This window comes from Moschus berezovskii, chromosome 6 (assembly GCF_049115385.1).
Source record: "Moschus berezovskii isolate FMDL1 chromosome 6, NW_MosBer_1.0, whole genome shotgun sequence".
NCBI lineage: Eukaryota > Metazoa > Chordata > Mammalia > Artiodactyla > Moschidae > Moschus > Moschus berezovskii.
This window is the reverse complement of record NC_142465.1, coordinates 73,301,078-73,328,897: the sequence shown is the minus strand read 5'-3', so window position 1 is coordinate 73,328,897 and position 27,820 is coordinate 73,301,078. Positions and strand designations below refer to the sequence as shown.

The 27,820-nt window shown below is 41.7% G+C and overlaps 1 protein-coding gene across 1 annotated transcript; it reads right to left on the bottom strand.

Annotated features, from left to right (window-relative positions):
• Positions 1-15,378: 15,378 nt before the first annotated feature.
• NOPCHAP1 (NOP protein chaperone 1) lies at positions 15,379-27,479 on the bottom strand. The gene is made up of 4 exons (XM_055395862.2): positions 27,306-27,479; positions 25,088-25,174; positions 20,631-20,767; positions 15,379-18,548 (listed from the first exon to the last, which is right to left on the bottom strand). Exons 1-4 carry the CDS (start codon positions 27,418-27,420, stop codon positions 18,309-18,311), a joined length of 579 nt encoding a protein of 192 aa, XP_055251837.2. The 5' UTR covers positions 27,421-27,479; the 3' UTR covers positions 15,379-18,308.
• Between the last annotated feature and the right edge of the window lie 341 nt (positions 27,480-27,820).

Sequence of the window (27,820 nt, the reverse complement as noted above, 5' to 3'; positions counted from 1 at the left end):
TTTTTTAATTGGAGGATAATTACTGTACAATATAGTGTTTGTTTATGCCACAGAACAAGGCTGCTAAGTCACTTCAGTCGTGTCCGACTCTGTGTGACCCCATAGACGGAAGCCCACCAGGCTCCCCCGTCCCTGGGATTCTCCAGGCAAGAACACTGGAGTGGGTTGCCATTTCCTTCTCCAATGTGTGAAAGTGGAAAGTGAAAAGGGAAAGTGAAGTCGCTCAGTCGTGTCTGACCCTTAGCGACCCCGCGGACTGCAGCCTACCAGGCTCCTCCATCCATGGGATTTTCTAGGCAATAGTACTGGAGTGGCTCGCCATTGCCAAAATCAGCCATAATTATACGTATATCACCTCCCTCTTGAGCCTCCCTCCCCTTCCCTCATCCCACCCTTCTTGGTCATCAGAGGGCACCAAGCTGGGCTTCTGTGCTATATACCAACTTCTCACCAGCTATCTATTTCACACATGGTAGCGTATACATGTCAATACCACTTTCTCCATTTGCCCCTTTCTTCCCCTATAATTTTGCTCTCAAGAAACTGTATATCCCCCAAGGAAAGTGAAGGAAGTTTTTTTATTTTCTTTTGGAAATAAGATACACCTTTATGCCTTTGATGTTCTGTTTTTCAACCCACTGTGATAAGTGACCAGCTCATAAACAGTTCTTCAGTACCTGCTAAGTACAAGGTGCTATATTATGTGCTGAGGAGTACACAAAATTTAATGACATGATCTTTGACCCCAAATAATTGAAAATCTTGTCAACTGCTTTTAAAGTGAATTTTACAGTATGATATATTATAAAGTAAGTAGCTTTTGGAGGCTGATCTTGGTTCATATCATACCATCTTACTATCTATGTGACGTGGGGAAACTGATGCAATTTCTCCAAGCCTCAGTTTCCTTGTATGTAAAATGGGGACAGTAATGCCTCCCTCAAGAACTTTATGATGAGGTGAGGATTCAATGCAATAATCTTAGTAAAGCACCTTGCACTCGGCTTTGTTCATGGTAAATACTCAATAAAGGGCATATTGGTTACCTAATATATCAATATAAAGCCAAGAGGTGGAATCTATAAAATAGGGATAAAGTTCCTATCTCATTAGGTGTTGTAAGGATTCAATGGGATTCTATACATAATGCACTCAACAAGGTGTCTAGATCATTCTCTGATCTCAAGAAAGAGGATTTATTACAACTCATGAAGCACTTCATAATTGCCTGTTGTCAGACAAAAATAGGTGGGTAAATAGTCCAGGTATGACTAGCAGAAGGTGAGATCCTAACTTGAAGAGTCTCGAGAAGTTTGTCAGAGCAACTAATTTCCATTCTCTTTTTAAAGTAAAATTTCAGTAAACATTCCTCTCTCTCTGGCTTTGAAGAAGCCCTTAGGGATTACTTACTACTTTGGAAACTCAGCAGTTTAACCAAGAAGAGTGTAGGGAATTGTTAATCAATAAACAACAATAACAAAAGTCAGAGGCAGAAAATTTGCAAAAGGAAGAATATTAGGTATGACCCTGGCATGATCAATAGAGCCAATTTTGCCTGTAAGCAACTTGGCACAGGTAAAATTCTAAATTTGGACCCAATAGGGTCCAAACTGACAGTTCATATTTGAATAAAATGACAAAGTTCTTATTATAAAGGAACCAGTTTTAAATGCAGTGTTTTTACTGATTTCACGTGATTTAAAATATCACTTTACCAAATATTTTACTGATAGATAAAATGGCAAACAAAAACATGTCCATTTCTTTTAGACTGACTTTTACCTTCTGATATTAATCTCAATAGCAGTGCTTTTAATCTTTTTGGGGGGGTCATAAACCTCTTTTGAGAATCTGATAAAAGCTTGGATCCCCCTGTCCAAAACTCACACCCGCACACCTAATTCTGCAAATATCTTCAGGAAATTCACAGACCTCCTAAAACCCATGCTTGAGCTCCAGATTAAGAACTCATTTTTCCATAGTAAGTTTTGAAGTTCTTAGCGGCTTGAGTTTTTATATCCAATTGCTGACCAGAATCAAAGGCTACATGGAATTTATAAAATGACAAGTGAATTTGAATGAGAATATAATGATACACAGCCTACTAGGTAATTTAATTAACGTACTGAGTAATTTATCACCATTTCTTCACATCACTGATTATTTTGCTAAAGGATAAAGCTGTGATTTGTTCCCTTAACTGGGGAGTTGAGGAGGTGTAGACACTTTTTAAAGTTCTATTTTCCTTCCAATTCCATTTCCCAGTGCTGCCCTTTTGTTCAAACACCCTTCCTGGCCTTTTCTGTGCCCAACTTTGTTTTAAGTATCTCTCCTCTATGCTTTGTCTGGAACACAGTTCTTACCACATGGTGCTGGAATGATTAGTCTTCCTAATTAGATATAAGAACCCCTTCCCCACTCCCAGGATTGGCATCTGTCAATAATAACAGCTATCACTTATGTAGGGGCTGCTGTATGCTAGTCACTATGCTAAGCCAACTTACTTAACCTTCACATCTGAAAAGATGAATAAATCGAGGTGCTCTTTTTACTGGCTACACCCCCACCGAAAGGTTATTGCCAGTTTCCTGACTGGCCTTCCTGATCCCTCCCTGTGTGGTTCAAACCCTAAGTCAGAATGTGTCACTCCTCTGTACAAAACCTCCTAATGGCCCCCATTTCGCTTACAATAAAGTCTACCACTTACCACGCCTGCAAAGTCCTATCAACTTTGTTCCTGGCTACCTCTAACCTCATCTATCATCTACCCTCTCATTCTGTTTAGCCACCCTGGCTGCCTTAATGTTCCTCAGACTGATCAAGCACACTCCTAAGTACAGGGCCTTTGCACTTACTGCTCCTTCTTCCCAGTAGTGTGCTGGTAAATATTTAACAAGTGGCTCTGTGGGGAAAAAACAAAAACAAAATTCTGACTTGTAGCATTTTCTGATTTCTGTGTATAAATGATCTCATACTGGCTGCTTTCAAGCTACAAACTTCACTGAACATAGAATTGGGAAGAGATGCGTGTGATTAGAACAAGTGTGGGCTAGAGCCTCTTTTTGAAACCACTGCCTGTTTTTGAAACTTGCCCCACATGCCACCTCCCAACAGGCTGCTTCATCTTCTCCAGGTCTCTGCTCAAACATCATCTCAGTGGAGGTCCATTCGCTGATCACTCTTCCTAAAATAGCACATAAGATTCCCACATCCACACCTCATTTGTCCTCTCATTTTGTAATTTGCTTTCTCCTGCATTGATTTTGCAGCACTTATCACCACCTGGTTATTAATCATCAATCTCTTCCCATTAGAACTTAAGTTTGTGAACAGGAGCTTTTGTTCAATGCTGTATCTCCAGTGTCTAACACATAGGAGGAGTTCAATAAATATTTGTTTTCAAATGAAGGAGATTAAATAACCTGTCCAGATCAAACAGCTACTTGGTGGCGGAGCAGGTACTCAAGCAATGAAGCTGAAAGTCTTTTAACCAAGCTAAGATCCTGTTGTTGCCAATAACCAAATCAGACCCTGGGTAATGAACAGGAGGCATGTGTTAAATATTTCTCAAACTCAAAGCTAAATTGAGTGGGACATGAACTGTGAGAGTTTTTGTGGAAAGGTCAAGAGACAGGGCGAGGAAACAAATTGGTTTCTCTATACTTGCCTTTCTAAGAAAACAGAAGCTTTCAAGGGAATCTGGTCTAGAAGGAGGTTATCAGACATGAACATGATTGAAAGGACGAATTATTATGATTATTACTATTATTTGCAAATAATACCTAAGTGGATTTTTAATGATTAAGTCACACCTTATTTTGTAAAAATAATAAAATGAGAAGGTAAGATTCAACCACTCTCCACAAATAACCAGATGATATCTGAGATTGTTCCAGATTTTTTTCTATGAATATACTTTTTTTAGAACTAGTATATACTATACATAACTTTACCTGCTTTTATCAATTAAAAATATGTAACCATCTTTCTATGTCAATAAACATACCTCTACATATGTACATTGGCTTTAATTTAACTTGTTCTCTTATTGTTGGACATTTATATTTGCTTCTTGACTGTTTTAAACACTGCAATCAATCTTTTTTTTTCCAAAAAATATTTATTGGGCTGCACTGGGTCTTAGTTGATCCCAGCATGCAGGATATTTTGTTTCAGCACATGGACTCTCTAGTTGCAGTGTGTGGGCTCAGTAGGTGGAAGACACGGGTTTAGTTCCTCCGAGGCATGTGGAATCTTAGTTTCCTGACCAGGGATTGAACCCCAGTCCCCTTCACTGCAAAACACATTTTTAACCACTGGACCACCAGGGAGGTCCCTGCAATCAATCTTATATAGAAATTTGTGAACAGAACTGTATTTGCTTAATTAGAATAAATCCCTAGAGGTGTAATCTCTGATTAAAAGGATATAGCAATCTTACCAACAGTTTCTCCACATTTTGGCCACCACTGTATTTTTCTTATAGCATAACACCTTACACTTATCAAACACTGTTCTAAGGTATTAAGTCATTCATTTCTCTTTTTTTTTGCAACTTTTTAAAAAATATAAATTTATTTATTTTAATTGGAGGATAATTACTTTACAATATTGTATTCGTTTTGCCATACATTGACATGAATCCACCACGGGTGTACATGTGTTCCCCATCCTGAACCCCCCTCCCACCTCCCTCCCCATCCCATCCCTCTGGGTCATCCCAGTCCACCAGCCCCAAGCATCCTGTATCATGCATCGAACCTGGACTGGCGATTCGTTTCACATATGATAATTTACATGTTTCAATGCCATTCTCACAAATCATCCCACCCTTGCCCTCTCCCACAGAGTCCAAAAGACTCTTCTATACATCTGTGTCTCTTTTGCTGTCTCGCATATAGGGTCATCTTTACCATCTTTCTAAATTCCATGTATATGCGTTGGTATACTGTATTGGTTTTTCCATCTATTTCCCATGAAGTGATGGGACCAGATGCCATGATCTTTGTTTTCTGAATGTTGAGCTTCAAGCCAACCTTTTCACTCTCCTCTTTCACTTTCATCAAGAGGCTCAGTGGAAACAGTGTCAGACTTTATTTTTTTGGGCTCCAAAATCACTGCAGATGCTGACTGCAGCCATGAAATTAAAAGACGCTTACTCCTTGGAAGGAAAGTTATGACCAACCTAGATAGTATATTAAAAAGCAGAGACATTACTTTGCCAACCAAGGTCCGTCTAGTCAAGGCTATGGTTTTTCCTGTGGTCATGTATGGATGTGAGAGTTGGACTGTGAAGAAAGCTGATCGCCAAAGAATTGATGCTTTTGAACTGTGGTGCTGGAGAAGACTCTTGAGAGTCCCTTGTACTGCAAGGAGATCCAACCAGTCCATTCTAAAGGAAATCAATCCTGGGTGTTCATTGGAAGGACTGATGCTAAAGCTGAAACTCCATTACTTTGGCCACCTCATGCAACGCGTTGACTCACTGGAAAAGACTCTGATGCTGGGAAAGGTTGGGGGTGGGAAGAGAAGGGGACGACAGAGAATGAGATGGCTGGATGGCATCACCAACTCTGTGGACATGAGTTTGAGTGAACTGTGGGAGTTGGTGATGGACAGGGAGGCCTGGCGTGCTGTGATTCATGGGGTCGCAGAGAGTCGGACACGACTAAGTGACTGAACTGAACTGAACTGATACTGTATTGGTATTTTTCTTTCTGGTTTACTTCACTCTGTATAATAGGCTCCAGTTTCATCCACCTCATTAGAACTGATTCAAATATATTGTTTTTAATGACTGAGTAATACTCCATTGTTTATATGCATCACAGATTTCTTGTCCATTCATCTGCTGATGGACATCTAGGTTGCTTCCATGTCCTGGCTATTATAAACAGTGCTGCAATGAACATTGGGGTACACGTGTCTCTTTCAATTCTGGTTTCCTCAGTGTGTATGCCCAGCAGTGGGATTGCTGGGTCATATGGCAGTTCTATTTCCAGTTTCTTAAGGAATCTCTACATTGTTCTCCATAGTGACTGTAGTAGTTTGCATTCCCACCAACAGTATAAGAGGGTTCCCTTTTCTCCACACCCTCTCCAGCATTTTTTGCTTGTAGACTTTTGGATAGCAGCCATTCTAACTTGCGTGAGATGGTACCTCATTGTGGTTTTGATTTGCATTTCTCTGAGAATGAGTGATGTTGAGCATCTTTTCTTGTGTTTGTTAGCCATCTGTATGTCTTTGGAGAAATGTCTGTTTAGTTCTTTGGCCCATTTTTTTATTGGGTCGTTTATTTTTCTGGAATTGAGCTTCAGGAGCTGCTTGTATGTTTTTGAGATTAATTCTTTGTCAGTTGCTTCGTTTGCTACTACTTTCTCCCATTCTGAAGGCTGTCTTTACACCTTGCTTATAGTTTCCTTTGTTGTGCAGAAGCTTTTAAGTTTAATTAGGTCCCATTTGTTTATTTTTGCTTTGATATCTATTACTCTGGGAGATGGGTCATAGAGGATCCTGCTGTGATTTATGTCGGAGAGTGTTTTGCCTGTGTTTTCCTCTAGGAGTTTTATAGTTTCTGGTCTTACATTTAGATCTTTAATCCATTTTGAGTTTATATTTGTGTATGGTGTTAGGGAGTGTTCTAGTTTCATTCTTTTACAAGTGGTTGACCAGTTTTCCCAGCACCATTTATTAAAGAGATTGTCTTTTTTCCATTGTATATTCTTGCCTTTGTCAAAGATAAGGTGTCCATAGGTGTGTGGATTTATCTCTGGGCTTTCTATTTTGTTCCATTGATCTATATTTCTGTCTTTGTGCCAGTACCATACTGTCTTGATGACTGTAGCTTTGTAGTATAGCCTGAAGTCAGGCAGGTTGATTTCCTCCAGTTCCATTGTTCTTTCTCAAGATTGCTTTGGCTATTCGAGGTTTTTTGTATTTCCATACAAATTCTGAAATTATTTGTTCTAGCTCTGTGAAAAATACAGTTTGTAGCTTGATAGGGCATTGAATCTATAGATTGCTTTGGGTAGTATATTCATTTTCACTATATTGATTCTTCTGATCCATGAACATGGTATATTTCTCCATCTGTTAGTGTCCTCTTTGATTTCTTTCACCAGTGTTTTATAGTTTTCTATATATAGGTCTTTTGTTTCTTTAGGTAGATATATTCCTAAGTATTTTATTCTTTTTGTTGCAACAGTGAATGGAATTGTTTCCTTAATTTCTCTATTTTCTCATCATTAGTGTATAGGAATGCAAGGGATTTCTGTGTGTTGATTTTATATCCTGCAACTTTACTATATTCATTGATTAGCTCTAGTAATTTTCTGGTGGAGTCTTTAGGGTTTTCTATGTAGAGGATCATGTCATCTGAAAACAGTGAGAGTTTTACTTCTTCTTTTCCAATTTGGATTCTTTATTTCTTTTTCTGCTCTGATTGCTGTGGGCAAAACTTCCAAAACTATGTTGAATAGTAGTGGTGAGAGTGGGCACCCTTTTCTTGTTCCTGACTTTAGGGGAAAGGCTTTCAATTTTTCACCATTGAGGATAATGTTTGCTGTGGGTTTGTCATATATAGCTTTTATTATGTTGAGGTATGTTCCTTCTATTCCTGCTTTCTGGAGGGTTTTTATCATAAATGGATGCTGAATTTTGTCAAGGCTTTCTCTGCATCTATTGAGATAATCATATGATTTTTATTTTTCAGTTTGTTAATGTAGTGTATTACATTGATTGATTTGCAGATATTGAAGAATCCTTGCATTCCTGGGATAAAGCCCACTTGGTCATGATGTATGATCTTTTTAATGTGTTGTTGGATTCTGTTTGCTAGAACTTTGTTAAGGATTTTTGCATCTATGTTCATCAGTGATATTGGCCTGTAGTTTTCTTTTTTTGTGGCATCTTTGTCAGGTTTTGGTATTAGGGTGATGGTGGCCTCATAGAATGAGTTTGGAAGTTTACCTTCCTCTGCAATTTTCTGGAAGAGTTTGAGTAGAATAGGTGTTAGCTCGTCTCTAAATTTTTGGTAGAATTCAGCTGTGAAGCCGTCTGGTCCTGGGCTTTTGTTTGCCGGAAGATTTCTGATTACAATTTCAATTTCCATGCTTGTGATGGGTCTGTTAAGATTTTCTATTTCTTCCTGGTTCAGTTTTGGAAAGTTGTACTTTTCTAAGAATTTGTCCATTTCTTCCAAGTTGTCCATTTTATTGGCATATAGTAGTCTCTTATGATCCTTTGTATTTCTGTGTTGTTTGTTGTGATCTCTCCATTTTCATTTCTAATTTTATTGATTTGGTTTTTCTCCCTTTGTTTCTTGATGAGTCTGGCTAATGGTTTGTCAATTTTATTTATTTTCTCAAAGAACCAGCGTTTGGCTTTGTTGATTTTTGCTATGGTCTCTGTTTCTTTTGCATTTATTTCTGCTCTAATTTTTAAGATTTCTTTCCTTCTACTAACCCTGGGGTTCTTCATTTCTTCCTTTTCTAGTTGTTTTAGGTGTAGAGTTAGGTTATTTATTTGACTTTTTTCTTGTTTCTTGAGGTATGCCTGTATTGCTATGAACCTTCCCCTTAGCACTGCTTTTACAGTGTCCCACAGGTTTTGGATTGTTGTATTTTCATTTTCATTCATTTCTATGCATATTTTGATTTCTTCTGTGATTTGTTGGTTATTCAGCAGTGTGTTGTTCAGCCTCCATATGTTGGCATTTTTAATAATTTTTCTCCTGTAATTGAGATCTAATCTTACTGCATTGTGGTCAGAAAAGATGCTTGGAATGATTTCAATTTTTTTTTTTAAATTTACCAAGGCTAGATTTATGGCCCAGGAGGTGATCTATCCTGGAGAAGATCTATTCTGTGTGCACTTGAGAAAAAGGTGAAATTCATTGTTTTGGGGTGAAATGTCCTATATGTATCAATTAGGTCTAACTGGTCTATTGTATCATTTAAAGTTTGTGTTTCCTTGTTAATTTTCTGTTTAGTTGATGTATCCATAGGTGTGAGTGGGGTATTAAAGTCTCCCACTATTATTGTGTTATTGTTGATTTCCCCTTTCATACTTGTTAGTAATTGTCTTACATATTGTGGTGCTCCTATGTTGGGTGCATATATATTTATAATTGTTATATCTTCTTCTTGAACTGATCCTTTGATCATTATGTAGTGTCCTTCTTTGTCTCTTTTCACAGCCTTTGTTTTAAAGTCTATTTTATTTGATATGAGTATTGCTACTCCTACTTTCTTTCGGTCTCTATTTGCGTGGAATATCTTTATCCAGCCCTTCACTTTCAGTCTGTATGTGTCCCTTGTTTTGAGGTGGGTCTCTTGTAGACAACATATATAGGGGTCTTGTTTTTGTATCCATTCAGCCAGCCTTTTTCTTTTGGTTGGGGCATTCCACCCATTTACATTTAAGGTAATTATTGATAAGTATGATCCTGTTGTCATTTTCTTTGTTTTGGGTTTGAGTTTATACACCCTTTCTGTGTTTCCTATCTAGAGAAGATTCTTTAGTATTTGTTGGAGAGTTGTTTCGGTGGTGCTAAATTCTCTCAGCTTTTTCTTATCTGTAAAGCTTTTGATTTCTCCTTCATATTTGAAGGAGATCCTTGCTGGGTATAGTAATCTGGGCTGTAGGTTATTTTCTTTCAACACTTTAAGTATGTCCTGCCATTCCCTCCTGGCCTGAAGAGTTTCTATTGAAAGATCAGCTGTTATCCTTATGGGAATCCCCTTGTGTGTTATTTGTTGTTTTTCCCTTGCTGCTTTTAATATTTGTTCTTTGTGTTTGATCTTTGTTAATTTGATTAATACGTGTCTTGGGGTGTTTTGCCTTGGGTTTATCCTGTTTGGGACTCTCTGTGTTTCTTGGACTTGGGTGATTATTTCCTTCCCCATTTTAGGGAAGTTTTCAACTATTATCTCCTCAAGTATTTTCTCATGGTCTTTTTTTTTGTCTCCTTCTTCTGGGACTCCTAGGATTTGAATGTTGGGACATTTAACATTGTCCCAGAGGTCTCTGAGATTGTCCTAATTTCTTTTAATTCATTTTTCTATTTTCCTCTCTGTTTCATTTATTTCTACCTTTCTATCTTCTACCTCACTTATCCTATCTTCTGCCTCCATTATTCTACTGTTGGTTCCCTCTAGAGTGTTTTTGATCTCATTTATTGCATTATTCATTATATATTGACTCTTTTGTGTTTCTTCTAGGTCCTTGTAAAACCTTTCTTGCATCTTCTCAATCCTTGTCTCCAGGCTATTTATCTGTAACTCCATTTTGTTTTCAAGATTTTGGATCATTTTCACTATCATTATTTGAAATTCTTTATCAGGTAGATTCCCTATCTCTTCCTCTTTTGTTTGGTTTGGTGGGCATTTATCCTGTTCCTTTATCTGCTGGGTATTTCTCTGCCTCTTCATCTTGTTTATATTGCTGTGTTTGAGGTGGCCTTTCCATCTTCTGGCAGTTCGTGGAATTCTCTTTATTGTGGAGTTTCCTCACTGTGGGTGGGGTTGGATGGGTGGCTTGTCAAGTTTCCTGGTTAGGGAAGCTTGTATCGGTGTTCTGGTGGGTGGGGCTGGATTTCTTCTCTCTGGAGTGCAATGAAGTGTCCAGTAATGAGTTATGAGATGTCAGTGGGTTTGGTGTGACTTTGGGCAGCCTGTATATTGAAGCTCACGGCTATGTTCCTGTGTTGCTGGAGAATTTGCGTGGTATGTCTTGCTCTGGAACTTGCTGGCCCTTGGGTGGTGCTTGGTTTCAGTGTAGCTATGGAGGCGTTTGATGAGCTCCTATCAATTAATGTTTGCTGGAGTCAGGAGTTCTCTGGTGTCCTCAGGATTTGGACTTAAGCCTCCTGCCTCCGGTTTTCAGTCTTATTCTTGCAGTAGCCTCAAGACTTCTCCATCTATACAGCACCGATGATAAAACATCTAGGTTAAAGATGAAAAGTTTCTCCACACTGAGGGACACCCAGAGAGGTTCACAGAGTTACATGGAGAAGAGAAGAGGGAGGAGGGAGACAGAGGTGGCCAGGAGGAGAAGAGGGGGAATCAAAAGGAGAGAGACAGATCCTGCCAGTAATCAGTTCCCTAAGTGTAGTCCACAGTCCGGAACACACAAAGAGATTCACAGAGTTGGGTAGAGAAGAGAAGGGGGAGGGAGGAGACAGAGGCGACCTGGCGGAGAAAAAGGAGAGTCCAAAGGGGGAGAGAGCAATCAAGCCAGTAATCTCACTCCCACTTGAAAATGGGTACTGAAGATTGGGTTCTTAAAGGTACAAAATTGATAACAAATACCAAAAAGCAAAGATTAATAATCTAGAGTAGAGGTGAGATTCTCAAAAATACAATATTAAAAAAGCAAAACAAAGTAACAAAAATTATAAAATATATATATATGAAGTTTGCTTTAAAGAATAGGGTCTTTTTTTTTTTGCAAAGTAATAGTGGGTTATAAAAATGGAGTAATAGAGGACTTAAAAATAATTTTTTTTTTAATTTAAAGCAAGATAATAGTAAAAATATATCTAGGACTTTCTCTGGTGTTGTTGTGGACAGTGTGGGGTCAGTTCATTTTCAGATAGTTCCTTCTGGCTTATACTTCTCAAGATCTATAGGCCCCTTCCTATGCAGTCAGAGCTAACTACAGGGTTTTAATCTATTGCACCTGTCACTTCCAAGGCGGTTCCCTCTGTTTTAGCTTCTTCTGTTTGCTGGTCTCTTCAGTAATTTGCGCCCTGACACAAGAGGGCGGTGGTGAACACTTTTTTAGGCTCACTTGTTCAGTCGTGCTGTGGGGAGGGAGGAACACTGCAAACCAGTAACACTGGCATGCTCGCAGTGTCTCAGTCACGCTGGGTTTGCCCCCGCTCACAGCGTGTGTGCTGCCCTAGTCTACACTGCTCAGGCTCTAGGTTGCTCTACCAGGAACTGTCTGAGGCTGGCCCTGGGTTGTATGTACTTCCCAGGTCTAAGCCGCTCAGGTTCAGGTTCTCAGATAGTCCACAAAGGCGCAGACTTGGTTGGGCCTGCGTTTTGTGCCCTTCCCAGGTCCGAGCAGCTCAGGTGACCAGGTACTTGGTGAGCGCAGTCGCTGTGATTTATTGCCTCCCCCGTCCCTGCCGCTAGGTTTTCTGGGTGTACAACCAGTGCACCTTCTCAGGTGTGCCATGTGTCTCCTCTGGGGAGCTGATCTCTGGCTGCAATCCTCCCATTGGATGTCGACTGTCCAGAATCCCCAGAAGTCTTGGTTAGCAATGAAGCCTGCTTGCAGTTTGACAGATGATGCCTCTCTGGGGCCATGATTGCCCCATTCTGGCTCTGGCTGCCCTCGACTGCCTGTCTCTGGCAGGGGATGGGCTGGTCCGCTACTGGCTAGCTCTGCTCAGATCTTTGTTCTGTGAGCTGGCCTGGTGGTGTCTTTAAAGTGAAAGTGAAGTTGCTCAGTCGTGTCCAACTCTTTGCGACCCCATGGAGGTAGCCTGCCGGGCTCCTCCCTCCATGGGATTCTCCAGGCAAGAGTACTGGAGTGGGTTGCCATTTCCTTCTCCAGGGGATCTTCCCAACCCAGGGATCGAACCTGGGTCTCCCCCATTGGCCGCAGATGCTTTAACCTCTGAGCCATAATGCAGGAGATGGTGCATTAGGTTAGGTGGTGTCTTAGGGCTTTTCGCAGGATAGCTATCCCACAGTCTGGCTTGCTATCTCAAGTTAGCTCCCTCAGATTGCCCTCAGGGTATTCAGGCCTGGTCCTTACTCTAAGCAATGCAGCCCTCACCTCCCTGCCCAGCCCCCACTTGCTAGTGGTGGGTGCCGGCATCTGCACCACTTCTCTGTTGGGAGTTACAGTTGGGCACGTAATCTGTGGGTTTTAATTATTTATTTTTCCTCCCAGTTATGTTGCCCTCTGAGGTTCCAAGGCTCGCCACAGACTCGCCAGTGAGAGTGTTTCCTGGTGTTTGGAAACTTCTCTTTTTTAAGACTCCCTTCCCTGGGCAGATCTCCGTCGGAACCTCTTTTGTCTCTCTTTTTATCTTTTATATTTTTTCCTGTTCTGTTCTGTTTCGTCGCTCAGTCGTGTCCGACTCTTTGTGACCCCGTGGACTGTAGCCTACCAGGCTTCTCCGTCCATGGGATTCCCAGGCAAGAATACTGGAGTGGGTTACCATTTCCTTCTCCAGGGGATCTTCCCGACCCAGGGATCGAACCTGGGTCTCCCGCATTGGAGGCAGATGCTTTAACCTCTGAGCCACCACGGAAGCCCTACCTCCTTCCAAAGACAATGGGTTGCTTTTCTGATGTCCTCTGCCAGCATTCAGAAGTTGTTTTGTGGAATTTACTCAGCATTCAAATGTTCTTTTGATGAATTTGTGAGGGAGAAAGTGGTCTCCCCGTCCTATTCCTCTGCCATTTTAGGACCGCCCTCCTTTCATTTAATACTAAAACCTCATAAGGCAAATACTATTATTCCCATTTTACAAATGGAAAAACTAAGGTATGTGGCTGGGCTGGGATCGATCCCGCTTCAGAGCCAATGCTTGTGGCTTTGTGACTGGCAGACCCATAATGGCAGCGTGTGGCTGACTGAATTGAAAATGTGGCTCCACCACATAAGTTGCATGGGGTCTTAGTTGTAGCATATGCCATCTAATTCCTGGACCAGGGATTGAACCCGGGCCCCCTGCATTGGAAGGAGAGTCAGCCATTGGACCACCAGGGCAGTCTCTCCACCACTTACCTATTGGGAGGCTTTAAAATTTTTGCTTAGTGTCTCCTTGCCACTTTTTTCTTTAAATCTGTGAAGTAGGTATAAGAGTATCTCATAAGGTAGTGGCCTTTTTTAAAAAAAACAAAAAAGAAATTCACTGTCACAAAACTAGAAATCCAGTGATAGCTTTGTCAACAGTTATTTGATGCAGTAATTCAGTGATGTTCCTTGCTTCTCTGTGCTCTCCTTGGCGTGCTGACTGTGGCTCCAGGTGTGCCCACTAGGTCAGAGTGGCAAGAGCCATATCCAACCACAAGATATCCATGGTTCCAAAGAAGGAGCCATTTTTTCATGTGCCTCCTTCTTAGGAATAAGAAATCCTTTTCTTTCCAGAAAGTCTACTAACAAGACTTGGCTTGTGCCTCTTTGGGAAGGTTGTTACATACCCATCCCCAAACTGATCACTGCAAGGATTTTGCATGAACAAATGGTGGACCAAGTGAAAGTGTTAGTCACTCAGTCGTATCCAGCTCTTTGTGACCCCATGGACGGTAGCCTGCCAGGTTCCTCTGCCCATGGAAATCTCCAGGCAAGAATACTGGCATGGGTTGCCATTCCTTTCTCCAGGGGATCTTTCCGACCCAGGGATCGAACCCGGGTCTCCTGCATTGCAGACAGATTCTTACTGTCTGAGCCAGCAGGGAAGCCCAGATAGTGGGGAGTCACCCACAAAGATTCCAACATTAAACTCTGGGGAAAAGTCTACTAATCAGTAAGACAAAAGATAGTAGTAAACCTGTCTTTCTTCAGGACTGGCAACCACTGATGTTTAAGATGCATTACTTTATTGGCATCAAGAGGAAAAAAAAATTTTTTTTCATGAACATTTACTGTACATTCCGAGTGAAAGGCACCATGCCAGGCACTGAGGGAAATACAAATGAAAGACTCAATCTCTCTCCTTGTATTTTCTGCCACAGTAGTGGACTCAGGCACAGGAATACAAGCTACTTGGCAAGGCAGTTTTTTTTTAATTTTTTTAAATAAATACCACATCTGAGGCACAAAGTATTATGAGGATAGAAGAGATTCATTAAGAATATTTTGCTTCCAAGACCATTAACCTAATTACCCAGTTTATGACTGTCAAAGAGCCATAAAAAGATAACACACAAGGTTAAAGAGAACATTTCAGGAGCCTTAGCAGGAACAAGACTGTTCAAATGGCAGCCGTCACCTTACACCTAAGAATCAGGCAGAGAATGCACAGGGTCAGACCAACCAAAGCATGACAGTGACTCAGTTTCCAAGAGACTGTAGAGCAAGTTGCTTACAAACAAAACAGCTTTTTCATTAAGGTGTAACATACACAAAGTGCACAGATGTTAAATGTGTAACTTAATAAATTTTTCTATGTGTGAGAGTGGTTCAGTTCAGTTCAGTTCAGTTCAGTCGCTCAGTCGTGTCCAACTCTCCGCGACCCCATGAATCACAGCACACCAGGCCTCCCTGTCCATCACCAACTCCCGGAGTTCACTCAAACTCATGTCCATTGAGTCGGTGATGCCATCCAGCCATCTCATTCTCTGTCGTCCCCTTCTCCTCCCGCCCCCAATCCCTCCCAGCATCAGACTCTTTTCCAGTGAGTCAACTCATCGCATGAGATGGCCAAAGTATTGGAGTTTCAGCTTTAGCATCAGTCCTCCCAATGAACACCCAGGATTGATCTCCTTCAGAATGGACTGGTTGGATCTCCTTGCAGTCCAAGGGACTTTCAAGAGTCTTCTCCAGCACCACAGTTCAAAAGCATCAATTCTTCGGCACTCAGCTTTCTTCACAGTCCAACTCTCACATCCATACATGACCACGGGAAAAACCATAGCCTTGACTAGAATGGTGGTAACTTATGAAACACTCAGAATAGTGGCAGGCACACAAAAAGGTTAAGTACTAGTTAAGTACTAGCTGTTGTTTCATCTACCACTTCAACAGGTAAAAAAATACGACCTTAGTTTTATTTGCATTTCTTTGAGAAATGGGACTGAACATTTTTTCCCTGTGAATTATCTGCTCCTGTCTCACTATTGAGATTATTAGTCTTTTTTTTTTCCTACTAATTTGTAAAAGCCCATTTTATACTAATAACACTCATTCTCTGCCTTTTATTGCAAATATTTTTCCCAATTTGTCTCTTGACTTTAGTACATGGTATGAGCCTAGATTTTAACTTTGTTTAAAAACAGCCATCACTGACACTGTGTATTAAATAATGGATCCAATTTACACTTACTTAAAAGGACAACCCTATCACATATTAGATTTCATTTTTTTCCTCCAATGTCATAAGAATATCCAGAGAACTTAATTTAGGTGACTTCTTTAACTGTATAGAACACTTAGTTGTATTATATGAGATAGCCATGGAAGGGGAGAAATATTAAAATTCTACATCAGTTCAGTTCAGTAGCTCAGTCGTGTCCGACTCTTTGTGACCCCATGAATCACAGCATGCCAGGCCTCCCTGTTCATCATCAACTCCTAAAGTTCACTCAAACTCACATCCATCAAGTCAGTGATGCCATCCAGCCATCTCATTCTCTGTCGTCCCCTTCTCCTCCTGCCCCCAGTCTCTGCCAGCATCAGAGTCTTTTCCAGTGAGTCAACTCTTCGCATGAGGTGGCCAAAGTATTGCAGTTTCAGCTTTAGCATCAGTCCTTCCAATGAACACCCAGGACTGATCTCCTTTAGAATGGACTGGTTGGATCTCCTTGCAGTCCAAAGGACTCTCAAGAGTCTTCTCCAACACCACAGTTCAAAAGCATCAATTCTTTGGTACTCAGCTCTCTTCACAGTCCAACTCTCACATCCATATGACCACTGGAAAAACCATAGCCTTGACTAGATGGACTTTTGTTGGCAAAGTAATGTCTCTGCTTTTTAATATGCTATGTAGGTTGGTCATAACTTTCCTAATTCTACATACTAGTATGTAATTTTACACTGACTAGTCTCTTTCACTGACCAGTCTATTTCTACTTAGGTAGCATTTCTGGTGAACTTACACCTTCATATCCCCATGGACACCATGGCTTAAAATGTCCTGTATATCCCTATATACCTGTTGATTCATTTATCTACACCAATCAGTGCCTACTGTGTACCATGCACCATGCTAAGGAGTGAACCAGACAAATGCAATTCTTCCCATGATATGGCATAAATATCAGCTGGTAGAAGACATTATTTAAATATTTGTTATTTTATTTAAATACATATTTACACGAATAATTCATCACAGCTGTGTTTGGTACTACAAGGTACATCATAGTATCTTTTCTAGCTGAGAAATCTGGTTTCCAGATCTGTTCACTCTGCACATTTTTAAGGCACAGCCCGGGTTCCAATTTCCAATTGGAAATACTAGAAAGAACCTTGAGAATTATCTTCAGAGTATTCACAAGGATAAGGTGAGGAGTAAGAAAAAAACAGTTTAAAAAAAAACCCTAAAACATTAGGGAACAAAGTTCCACCAGCTCAATGCACTTGGAGACATTCCTTTAAATTCTCTAGTTTACATCCGGAGCAAAGCCAGTTCCACGGCAAATAAGATCCCAAACAAGTTTAATAAGGTCAAAATAAGGCAGAAAGGAGACTCCAAAGTAGGATTATTTTGCCTTTTGAAAGGGAAAACCAATTACTATCTTTTTATGTACTGTGCCCTAATTTTCTTGGGGTGTCCCTATTCTCTACAATGAACATATTTCAAAACTGGGCAACTGTGATGAATAATTTCAATAGTTGAAACAAACAAAAACATTGCTTTATGAGAAAAAAAACAAAACTAAAAAAGTAAATTCTACATACAATTCAGAGAACTCAACTTAGATGACTTCTTTAACTGTACAGAACACCTAGTTGTATTATATGAGACAGCCATGGCAAGGGAGAAATATAAAAATTCTACATATTAGTATGTAATAAGGGGCTACAGAGTCATCAATGGTGATTAAACCACAGAACACCAGTTTTCCAGGTCAAACTGGAAAGGAATTTTTTTTTTTTTTAATAAAAATAGATATGTCTGAGGGTGGCTAAATATAAGTAATTATTTTCTTTGTAAAAAACTTCTTTAAAAGATTTCTCCCTCATTGACCCCATTTTGATGGTAATAAATAAGTCTGACTTTATAATAACTTAAAAAATAAAAACCAACCTAGGTTGTTTTATCCAAGTGGACAATTTAAAGTAAAAAAAAAAAAACATGTGGTATGTATTTTCACCTTAAAATAAGTTTGAGATTTCTGAAGTCTATGCTATGAAGAAGGATGCCAACAAACTCACTCATTACCATACATAAAATTAAGCTTTCTAAACGCAATCTCTTTAGCATGAAATCAAATACAGTGTGCTCTTAGAGGATCCCCAAATGCTATCTCTTCCAGCTCTTTAAAAGCCAGCTTCTGTTTCTCCAAGAAACAAAGTACATTCAATATTACAAAAAAGCACCATAGGTATGTGAAATGCAAAACAGCTAATGAGTCACACTCTTTTCCATAGAACTAGCAGGCATCTATCACCCATTTCTCAGATCACTTACTGCCCTGTTTTTCTTTGTTTTCACTAGCAGGACTGTCCAGAACCTCTATCTTGCCTTTTCCATCTTCTGAATGAGGAAGCTTAATATTATCTATGGTGACTCCATCTTCAGAAGAGGTACTGTCATCTTCATCCTCAGAATCTGAACTTTCCTCTGAACTGTCTTGTGAATTCTCTTCCGAACTGTCCTCTTCTTTCGAATAAGATTGATTCATCTCAAACAAGGCCACATCCTGAAAGAAAAAAAAAACACACCATGTGGGAGATTTATTTGGGGGCAGTTCCCTAAAAAGTTATAAAAACAACTCTGGGAACGACCAACACTTAGCACAAATACCGAAGCACAGAAGACAGGAAATGTTTTTAATACAATATGGCACTATTATTCTTTCAGTTGCCAGAGTCCGGCCTAAGGATTTACTTTTATTACAAGTCTAGAAAGTTCCTCACAACTGAATTCTATATAGCTGAATCTATTCAACAAAACTCACTCAACAAATATTAACAAATACCAACATTAACCGGGCACCACGTTAGAATCTCAACAACAACAAAATCCTTGCCTTTGTGGAACTTACGTTTTTGAGCAGGAGTTGGCAAACCATGGCCTGCAGGGCAAACCCAGCCCCCTGCCTGTTTTCATGCAGCTCATGAACTAAGAATGCTTTTACATTTTGGGTGGTAGGAAAAAAAAAAGAATAGTATTTCATGAAATGCAAAAATTGTATGAAATTCAAATTTTGGATTCCATAAAAAGTTTATAAAACATGTCTACTCATTACGTATCATCTATAGCTGTCTCTGGGGTTTCACAGGTGGTGCTGGTGGTAAAGAACCTGCCTGCCAATACAGGTGACATAAGAGATGTGGATTCAACCCCTCGGTCGGGAAGATCCCCTGGAGGAGGGCATGGCAACCCACTTTAGTGTTCTTGCCTGGAGAATCCCATGGACAGAGGAGCCTGGCAGGCTATAATCCATAGGGTCACAAAGAGTTGGACACAACTGAAGTGACTTAGCGAGCGCGCGCACACACACACACAGCTGTCTTCACGTGGAAATGGCAGAAATAAACAGTCATAACGGAGACAGTGTGGTCCACAAAGCCTAACGTTATTTACTATCTGGCCCCCTACATATAATGGCTGCTGACCTCTGTTCTATTTAAGAAACAGGTTTTCTGGTGGTCCAATGGGCCCATGCTCCCAATGCAGGGGACCTGAATTTGATGCCTGGTTGGGGAACTAAATCCCACGTGCTGCAACTAAAAGACTAAAAGCTGGTGCAGCCAAATAAATAAATATATTTTATTAAAAAGGCAATAAACAATTACTCAGAAAGTACAGTGTAGGGCAGTGAAAAGTTAAAAAAGAAAGAAGAACGAAAGCTATTGAGGTGACAAGTGACAAAATATGGAGGAATTTGGAGATGGGATTTTACAAAGAGGGCCAAGGCCCAGAGCAAGGAGACAGAGGCTGGAGGGCAATCAGTGAGGGTCCTTGGTGGGAGAGGTGAATGGAGAAATGGAGGCAGGATCACACTGGGCCATGAAGGACTCTGAATTAATCAGAAATGTGACAGGAAGCCCCCTGGTTCCCAAACTGGGGGCCACACGCAATGTGTCAAGAACAAACTCTGGGGAAAAAAAAGTGGAAGCAGAAAGCCTGACTGGGAAATTCCTGGGATAATCCAGAGGGGAGACGGTCATCACCTAGAGAGAGGGTTGTGGGTGCCAAGCAGGAGTGGCTTGATTCAGGATGTACTCTAGATGCAGAGATGCCATACCTGCTGATGAATCAGGTATATGATTATTAAAAATGGTGTCAGCTCTGTCCAGACATGAGTGCTATAAACGGGATTTCAGTGCAGAAATAAGAGGAGCCCAAAGTGAGAGACAATTTACACACCCGAGTTATATAATCAGTTTTTCTGTTATACACATTGTTTATTTCTGCATTCTCAATGAATCAGTCTCTGATTACTTCTTTTGGGCCTTGAATGGGAAAATTTTTAAAAACTCAGGACACTGAGTATATAAATGCTTCTAGATAACACATGTGTTATTGGAGTTTCTATGATTCTGAATGACTAAATTCCTAGACTTCACCCAGAAAGGTTACTGACTTATGAGGTTATTAGGATTAAATAACTCGGTCATTTAATCATCAAATGACTGAGTACCTGTGCAGTACATAAGCTGACTTTGCAAGAAGGAAAATAATACTTGGAATTAAAATTTAAAAGTTCTCTTTCTTTTTCAGGTGACAAAACATATTGTTTACTTTATACTATGAAATGAAAACAAGGCATAGTTACCATCTGAATAACTTGTCCAAGAGTCTCATCAGTATTTTCAATATTGAAATGACCAGGTGGTGCAGCTGCCATTTCTTTTCTTAGCTTTTCGTTTGCCTGAGCCATCTGTGGGAGAAAGGTCCGTACTTGGTCCAATACTAAGGAGCGAAAATATCATTTATCAATATTTATGTTAGTCTTTGGCCAAACTTTTAAAATCCAGAATTTCTATAAAAACACTTCTCAATTTGATAGGAATAATAACAACAGTTCAATAAAAAAGCATTCAAATTCCTTCTATTTTAAAATTTCCTATTCTATTCTGAATTCTTAAAATAGTGGGCTTCCCTGGTGGCTCAGACAGTAAAGAATCTGCCTGCAATGCAGGAGACCCGGGTTCGATCCCTGGGTTAGGAAGATCTCCTGGAGAAGGGAATTCGCCAGTATTCTTGTCTGGGGAATTCCTCTGTCCATGGAAAACAGTATGACTGTACAATTTAGCAATTATTTCTCAATGTTTTGTTTTTCATATATGCCCAGAACTGAAAATTCCTAGAAGAATGGCATTCAACAGACAGTAACTGAATAATAAGTAGGCAGTGTGGAGAAGGCAATGGCAAGCCACTCCAGTACTCTTGCCTAGAAAATCCCATGGATGGAGAAGCCTGGTGGGCTGCAGTCCATGGGGTCACTCAGTCGGACACGACTGAGCGACCTCACTTTCACTTTTCACTTTCACACACTGGAGAAGGAAATGGCAACCCACTCCAGTGTTCTTGCCTGGAGAATTCCAGGGACGGGGGAGCCTGGTGGGCTGCCGTCTATGGGGTTGCACAGAGTCGGACACGACTGAAGCGACTTAGCAGCAGCAGCAGGACTTAACAGTTAAATGCATGAGGCTCCAAGGCTTTGGGGTCACACTGATGAGGCTCTTCACAGAACCCCAGTTCCACGTCTTACTATCTGAGTTACGTGGGACAGGTTAATGAAGCAATGGATGTTAATGAAGCCCCACATCTGTTTCCCTTTCTTCTGATAATGATGACTTTTCTTAAACTCTGTCATTCTTAGTCACTCTTGTCCCTACCCAGTTCATACCTATGTATTCCACAACCTTGGCCACTGTGGTTTGGTCTCATGACGCTGTGATCTGGCAAGCCAGTCAGAGATCGCCCTGGGACTCTGTTTTGGACGGTTGAGAAAGATGTCCACTCTTTCAGAGACAATGACGAGGTGAGCTGCTGAATGTAAACCGAGAGCTGCTGATAAACTGGCCCCCTACCACCCATCATCAGGGAAGAGCTGGTTCTAGATAAAGCCACACCTAGGAAAGTAGAACTAAGAGATATAGAGTGGCAGATCCCAGATGACGCTGAGCACCTGGATTCAGATGTACCTGAAATCACTGGGGGTATTTTTCCCCCCCAACTGAGCCAACATCAGCTGGCTAAAGGCAACTGGAGCTGGGTTTCATTCATGTGCAACCACAAGAATCTAATACATTTAATTTAACCAATCAAAACCTCAGTTTATTCATCTGTAAAACAGCGGTAGTAACTATCAGGTACTGTGCTAAGCACAGGGGAGACAAAGAACATGGATATGTCATTTATTGAGTTAGCTCTCAAGAGAGGCCCAGCATATAACCATGCACATCACGAGCTCTCAGAACTTGCTAAGTCACTGATACAGCCATGTAACAGTAGAATGAAATGTTCAGAGCGTGGAAGAAGAAAATGGAGGTGAAGGTCAAGAAATGGCCTTGAATTGTGAAACAGGACGGCTAGAAGGATTCCAGATGGTATACTCAACTTGGAAATGAATTTGGCAATCTTTTCTCTATTAAAAATTACACTCTGGGGACTGCCCTTGCAATTAAGTGGTTGAGAAACCAAGCTTCCAATGCAGGGGGGTAACAGTTCCACCCCTGGTTGGGGAACTAAGATCCCACATGATGGGTGGCACGGCCAAAATACCAAAAAATAAAAATTCTTAAAATTACACTCAGAGATATGTACCCTCCAAAAATATAAAACTATGTCCACAGTTCAGTTCAATTCAGTCGCTCAGTCGTGTCCGACTCTTTGCGACCCTATGAATCACAGCACGCCAGGCCTCCCTGTCCATTACCAACTCCCGGAGTTCACTCAAACTCATGTCCATCGAGTCAGTGATGCCTTCCAGCCATCTCATTCTCTGTCGTCCCCGTCTCCTCCTACCCACAATCCCTACCAGCATCAGACTCTTTTCCAGTGAGTCAACTAGTCGCATGAGGTGGCCAAAGTATTGCAGTTTCAGCTTTAGCATCAGTCCTTCCAATGAACACCCAGGATTGATCTCCTCTAGAATGGACTGGTTGGATTTCCTTGCAGTCCAAGGGACTCTCAAGAGTCTTCTCCAACACCACAGTTCAAAAGCATCGATTCTTCGGCGATCAGCTTTCTTCACAGTCCAACTCTCACATCCACACATGACCGCGGGAAAAACCATATCCTTGACTAGACGGACCTTGGTTGGCAAAGTAATGTCTCTGCTTTTTAATATACTATCAAGGTTGGTCATAACTTTCCTTCCAAGGAGTAAGCGTCTTTTAATTTCACGGCTGCAATCAGCATCTGCAGTGATTTTGGAGCCCAAAAAAATAAAGTCTGACACTGTTTCCACTGTTTCCCCATCTATTTCCCATGAAGTGATGGGACCAGATGCCACGATCTTCGTTTTCTGAATGTTGAGCTTCAAGCCAACTTTTTCACTCTCCTCTTTCACTTTCATCAGAGGCTTTTTAGTTCCTCTTCACTTTCTGCCATAAGGGTGGTGTCTTCCGCATATCTGAGGTTATTGATATTTCTCCCAGCAACAAAGCTAGTGGAGGTGATGGAATTCAAATTGAGCTATTTCAAATCCTGAAAGATGATGCTGTGAAAGTGCTGCACTCAATATGCCAGCAAATTTGGAAAACTCAGCAATGGCCACAGGACTGGAAAAGGTCAGTCTTCATTCCAATCCCAAAGAAAGGCAATGCCAAAGAATGCTCAAACTACCTCACAATTGCACTCATCTCACACGCTAGTAAAGTCATGCTCAAAATTCTCCAAGCTAGGCTTCAGCAATATGTGAATCGTGAACTTCCAGATGTTCAAGCAGGTTTTAGAAAAGGCAGAGGCACCAGAGATCAAATTGCCAACATCCGCTGGATCATGGAGAAAGAGAGTTCCAGAAAAACATCTATTTCTGCTTCATTGACTATGCCAAAGCCTTTGACTGTGTGGATCACAATAAACTGTGGAAAATTCTGAAAGAGATGGGAATACCAGACCACCTGACCTGCCTCTTGAGAAACCTGTATGCAGGTCAGGAAGCAACAGTTAGAACTGGACATGGAACAACAGACTGGTTCCAAATAGGAAAAGGAGTACGTCAAGGTTGTACATTGTCACCCTGCTTATGTCCACACAAAAGTTTATATCTGAATGGGGAGCCACCATGCAATCATTTTAGCTGTTGTACATTTAGTGCATATTATGGTTAACTTCCCTCAACTACTCACGATTTTGTAGTTTATAGACATGATAACTTCATGTATCATTTATACCACTTATACTAATTCTTGTCTTTATTTTTTTTTTAAACATTGACAGAGAATGAGATGGCTGGATGGCATCACCAACTCGATGGACATGAGTTTGTGTGAACTCCGGGAGTTGGTGATGGACAGGGAGGTCTGAGGTGCTGTGATTCATGGGGTCGCAAAGAGTCGGACATGACTGAGCGACTGAACTGAACTGAACTGAACACAGATGCTAAGTATTACATGATGCTATCTGAACAAAGTCTGATTCACCTATATTTAGAGTATGCGGTACTGCAATATCACAGAATAATTAATAAAAGGAACTGGCCCTGTTATGAGTAACGTTTACCATTTAAATAACTGTGTCCAATTTAATCAAATCTGGTGGTGTTTTCCCACATCTGTGTGTGAAATTTGGGACTCAGTAACCTCTGGAAAAATTCCCAATGGAGTTTAACAATAATTGATTTTGATTTCCAAAAATCCTTCCCACAGGTTTTTCTGGGCAAGGTTACCCTCTTAAGTGTTAGCCACTCAGTCGTGTCTGACTCTTTGCAACCCCAAGGACTGTAGCCTGCCAGGTTCTTCTGTCCATGAGATTCTCCAGGCAAGAATACTGGAGTGCGTTGCCACTCCCATCTCGAAGGGATCTTCCCAACCCAGGAATCGAACCCGAGTCTCCTGCCTGGTCTAAGCCCCACCGTCTTAAAGCAGGGGAATAATACAAGAAATTTTATCCCTGTTCACTGAATTCATGATGTAATTTCCAAGTCAGACTTGCTAGATTGGAGTCTGACAACAAAAGCAGACACTGTCCAAACAAATAAGTGATTAATTAGGCAGAACTGCACATTAGAGAGGGTTCTTGAGAGAGAGAGAGAAAGAGAAGAGAGGGAAGGGTACTTACAGGGACTCCTCTCTATCCGAATTGTTTGAAGAGTAGAATTCTTTCTGGAATTAGGCTTGGAGTTGATGAGCAACCCGTCCCATATACCTGAAAACACACACTTCCGTTATTACAGCACAAAGAAATTGGAGCCCAAGAGCAAACTTTCTGAGACCACCCTCCACCCTCAAGTCTTGACTGTTCCTTCCTCACTTTCTAACAGATTAAAAAAAAAAAGAAGGAGCATTCCAAGTTCCATTACAACATTTTAGTTCTTTCTGCAGATCTCCCCCCTTTAAACCTGTCTCTTACATCTCTGCCTCACCAATGCCAGGTAAAAAATGCCCACTAAACTGCACCTTTCTGGGCCAGAAATCTTCCAGCAACAAATGTAGGTCGGCAATGACAGAATGCAGGAAGCAGTACAGAGTACATAAGGGTTAAGTAAAGCCAGAAATGATTTACCAGCTACATTATACTGGGCAAATCAGCTACACTTTTTGAGTATTAATTTCTTCATTTATAAAACATCTCTGCCTGATAAGTTCCCTTTCAGTCAAGATGTCTGATGTAGACAAAACAGCCCTTTAAAGAGAATCCTTTTAGCCTTTTCACAGCTCCTCAAGTCAACCCAACTCTCCAGCCCATCAGAGCACAGAGAACAGGACTTACCTTTCAAAACCCAAGGCTTTATGCACCCTGGTTCCCACACCTGGAAAGTCTCTTCACTCTGGTATAAAAATCCTGTTCACCCTCAAAGCAGCAGCTCAACACTCCTAGCTTACTATCAATAGCTTATACCTAATAATTGGATTAGTGAAAAGAGCATAGATTCTGGGGCCACACTGGATTCAAATTCCAGTTTTGCCACTTTCCAGCCACATGATCTCCAACAAGTTACTCATCTGTGTGATACTCCAGGTCTGTTTCCTTATCTATACAACTGCCCTAACAGAACAAACTCCACACAGGGAAGTTGTGAGGGTTAAATTTAGCGAATTAATTCCTGGGGCAGAGTAGGCACTAAGAAGCTTCAGCTTCAGTCTTCGGACACTCTGGATTCTCACAGAATCTTTTTCAAGTTAATATCTAATAAAGACATGCCCAAGACATTACACTCATTCTTCTTCTCAGGAAAAAAAAAAAAAGCACAAAAAACTATAGGGACTATTATTTCCATTTTCCAAATGGAAAACTATAGGGACTATTATTTCCATTTTCCAAATGTAAAAACTGAGGCATTGGGGATGTAAACAACTCTCCTACTATGGTGCTGAAGACTCTTCAGAGTCCCTTGGACTGCAAGGAGATCAAACCAGTCAATCCTAAGGGAAATCAACACTGAAATATTCATTGGAAGGACTGACGCTGAAGTTGAAGCTCCAATATTTTGGCCACCTGCTGTGAAGAGCCCCGACTCACTGGAAAAGACCCTGCTGCTGGGAAAGACTGAGGGCAGGAGAAGAGCTCGACAGAGAATGAGATGGTTGGATGGCATCATCGACTCAACGGACATGAGTTTCCGGAAACTCTAGGAGATACTGAAGGACAGGGAAGCCTGGAGTGCTGCAGACAATGGGGTCGCAAAGCGTCGGACACTGAGCCGCAAAAAAATTTTCACAGCTGGTTTGGCTCTTCCTTGAGAGCTCTTCTAACAGCGTCTCCCACTCGAATGAACTTTATTCTCCTCAAACACCGTCCCCCACCAAAAAAAGTTTGACAGCTAATTACTCGTGGGGTTGGGATTTGAACCCTAGTTTTTGTTTTTTTTTTTAAGCTCTCTATTATGATGTCTAAAAACCTATGAGGGTTTCCTGGACGCGTCTCCTTCTACCAGAGGAGCGAACTAAGGGAGCGCACTAAGGGTGGCTCTGTGAGCATCTGCAGAGACAGGGTGCTCAATCCATAATACTCACCTGCTCCCCTTACTACCCATCTGCTGGAACCCAGACATAATTCTAAGGTCGTCCCCTTGGGAGGGCGGGGGAAGGTCGTGCTGCGGCGCTCAGCACTAAGCACTCAGCACTGTGCCTAAAACATGAAAACACAAGCCACCCTCGGGCTCGAGGCCGGATGCCTACACTAGGGCGGCCAGTCCCCCAGCCCCGCAGCCGGGGGCATGTCCGCGTCCCTCGGCGGTGCAGGGGCTAAGCAGGTAGCCCCCCGACCCGCGGCTCCAGCAGCGCCGCCCCCAGTTGCAAGTGCGCGCCCCACGCCGCCGCCGCCCCCCGTCCGTCACCTCCGCGGCCGCCGCTCCCCGCCATCAGCAACTCCTGGGAGACCGAGACCCCGGCGCCATCCCGGGAGGACGACGAACAGCTCGGGCCCGACTGGCACTCGCCGCGGACCTCCATGCTGCTCGCTGGTCTTCAGAGCGGCCTCTCCAAGCCCGGATGCAGGAAAAAGGCTGGTGTGGGAGGCGGGGCCAGGACTGCGATTGGAGGAAACTCGCAGGGGCGGGGCGAGGGGCGGGGCGAGGGAGGCCAGCGGCCAGGGCGGCACCTAGCGGAGCGAGGACGCCGTTCCTACCCGGAGAAAAGGTAGGTGGAGGCTCTAGAGATCCTGTGATTGGATGAAAGAGCTAACAAGGCTGGATTTAAAAGTGAAGAGCGCACCATGGGGGCTGCCCTCCTCTTCAGACCTCTGTGACACAGAACACACTTGGACGGTCCAGTGGTTAAGACTTGGACTTCCAGTTCAGGGGGTATAGGTTGGATTCCCGGTCTGGGAGCTAAGATCCCACATGCCTCGCAG